The following is a 2,744-nucleotide window of genomic DNA, read 5'->3' as shown; positions in this document are numbered from 1 at the left end:
CCTCCTCAGAGCGGGCGGGCGGCTGTAGCCACTGTAGTCTGTGGCCTGGAAGGAGGAGGAAAGGCTCCACTGTCCACAAAGCACCACCTTATGCCACGCACTTTCCTAGTGACCTCACGTACCACTATGGAAACCCTACTACGGAGCTATCCTTCTTCTCACCTGGGGAAGAGGGAACCAAGCTCAGAAAGGTCAAGCGGCCTGCCCAGGACCACAGGGCCATCAAGCGCCCGGGCCAGAATTTGAACGCGAGCCTGTACAAATCCAAACCTCCTGTCTTTTCAGCCCTGCCACAATGGTCTTGTGGACTGAGCTCAGATGCTCTGAGCTACCCTGCGGCCCAACGCACTCCTAAGATAAAAGGAATAGTAACTTGGGGATGAGGTCAAGCCTGCAATGCCCTGACCTGGTCCATCACTGAGGATGAAAAAATCATGAAATCTATAAATAATTCACGCCTCCCCCTGCCCACCAGACGCAGCTCCCTGTCCCGTGTGGAAGGGTTGTCCCTGGGCTTTGCACTCACCGGCAGCTTCGTAAGCGGAGCATTGCTGACGTGCTTGCCAAAAACTTCTTCCTGGAATTGTAGCAACTGTACGACCAGGCTCGACAGGGACTTGTTGGTGGGTGGTTCCGCTTGTATATACTGGGGAAACAGTGAGAGGGGAGACAAACAGATCTTAGACGACGTTTCCCCTGTCTCCCCTAGCTCTTCGGCAGGTGCTCTGGAAGCACTGAGAAAACAGTGCTTTTTCTCACCAGGTGTCTCGTCTCCGTAAAGAAAAGGGCAGAAGGGAGGGCCTGGACACCTCGACCGGGAAATGGGACAGTCGGCTGCCAGCAGCCCAGCCTGCCAATATCAGGTGCTGGGGACAAGGGACGCTTCCTAGTCTTCCCTCCGCTATGAGTTGCAGGACCTTGATATCATATCACTTGATCGCTGCCAGTTCACAGAGGGTTGTAAAATCTTGAAGGTTTATGGGGGCAACACCTACAGGGCTCACTGAGGAAGAAGACCATGATAGAGCATGGCGGGACTTTGTGGAAGGTCAAGAGCCCGACTAGAAAGAGAGGCACAGCAAGTGAAGCCGCCCAAGAGCAGAGGGAGAACCAACGAGCTTGCCGTTTTTGCTTCTACTAGGAACTGGGCATAAATGCCTTCAAGGCTTGGGGCAGGCCCTTCCTGATGGGAAGGATCAGCACCTGCCTGGCGGGCAACAGCCAGGGCATCTTTCCTTCTGAGGAAACTCTGACACAAACCTGCTCGGGCCCCTTACACATTTCCACGTTCCTCCGCACCGCAGCATCCATGCCAGATGCGAACTTTCTCTACCTGTGACCCTTGTTTCCTCCACCCTTAGTACAAAGAAAAGAGCTCCGCTCAGTAAGAGATGTGAAGAAGGAGCTGGTAAAGAGACTGAGGGCAGAGCTAAGAGCAGGACAGCTGAACCAGGTCACAGGTTGTGCCCAGGCTCATCTCCCTCCCAGAGAGAGCCCGTGCCTCTCGGGAGTGCAGACAAGCCCCAATGCCAGCGGGCGGGCGGCTTTCGGTCAGGCGCCCAACACCCAGGGAGACCCTGAGGACAGGCCCAGATTCCTAGTCAGGATGGGGTGGGGGGGTCCACACTTCTGGGCAGGAAGAAAGTGGAAAGGTAGAGAGAGCCCCTCACTGCGGGTCGGGAGAAGGATGTCAGAGACCACCTCCATGTCCCTGTTCCTTTGACCAGGCCTAAAGACAAAGACGACGACACCAGGAAAAGGTTTGCTTCATGAGACAGGTGGGCTTCCCCACCCTTTGTTTGCCACCTTATTGGCCCCATTTCTGGGGTGGATGGTGGAAGCCAGCCTGAAGGCTTGTCCTCGCTTCGGGACCCCAAAGCCAAGGTAATGCGGGAGCAGGGTTCAGGGAGCCTTCGTGGTGAAGCTGCGAATAGGCCAGCTGCCTCCAGCCTGACTCCCAGAGAGGCTCTGATGCCCCGGGGGCCGGGGGCAGGTGGTCCTAGCGCAGACGGGGGTGGGGTGGGGGTGAGAGGGGGCCTTGTTCCGGCAGCCCCGGAGCCAGGGGCCTGCTCTGAAGCGTGCGCCCTCCGGCTTCCATCGCGTCTCCGAACACACACAAAGCACCCGGAGGCCGCAGCCCGGCTGGTACCTGGCTCCGTGGGGAGCTCTGGCGGGCACCGGGGCGGGCACGTTGGGGGAGCGCCCCCTCGGCGCCCCGTGCACCCCCGGGCTGTCCCTCCCGGAAACGCCCGGAAGGCCGGGGGCTGGCGGGAGGGTGGGGTACTTCTCCCCGTCTGGACCAAGACCATGGGGCTGTGAGGCAAGTGACAAGCTGCCTTTCTGGCCCACGGAGGCAGAGGCCAAGGGGGCACGTGGCTAAGAGGCTGAGGCCTGGGGAGAGGCTTGGCTGCTGGCTGAGGTGAGGTGCTGCTGTGAATCAAAGACTGTCTCCTTAGTGTTTATTGACCCTGCCTTGTGATAACCTATTAACTTCCTTCATAAACACACTTAATGTAAAAAAAAAAAAAAAAGGCCAAGTCCCTCTCAGCTAGAAGCATGTTAGAAGCATGTACAAGGCGTCTCACCATCCCTGGTCACTCTTGAATTTGTAGGCAGCTGCAAGTATGTGGCACAGGGAACCTCCTGCTTTGAAATCTAGGAAGCATTTGATCTACAAAATTGAGACAAGGAAGTACGTGAGAGCTACATCCAAAATTCTTCTTTCACCTGCCCCTCCTTTCAGA

At 57.0% G+C, this 2,744-nt stretch overlaps 1 protein-coding gene across 1 annotated transcript in view; it reads right to left on the bottom strand.

Annotated features, from left to right (window-relative positions):
* The window catches only part of SMARCC2 (SWI/SNF related, matrix associated, actin dependent regulator of chromatin subfamily c member 2), a 22,956-nt gene that overhangs the window by 17,971 nt on the left and 2,241 nt on the right, over positions 1–2,744 (bottom strand). Inside the window, exon 2 of the mRNA XM_045289057.1 lies at positions 2,586–2,671. Within this exon, the coding sequence (XP_045144992.1) occupies positions 2,586–2,671 (86 nt within the window). The remainder of the gene's footprint in view (positions 1–2,585; positions 2,672–2,744) is intronic.

The sequence above is a fragment of the Echinops telfairi genome, unplaced genomic scaffold (assembly GCF_000313985.2).
Source record: "Echinops telfairi isolate 266 unplaced genomic scaffold, ASM31398v2 ScPeMD7_2;HRSCAF=8, whole genome shotgun sequence".
In the NCBI taxonomy this organism is placed as follows: Eukaryota; Metazoa; Chordata; class Mammalia; order Afrosoricida; family Tenrecidae; genus Echinops; species Echinops telfairi.
The sequence above is the reverse complement of the archived record's forward strand: the minus strand, read 5'-3'. Positions and strand labels throughout refer to the sequence as shown.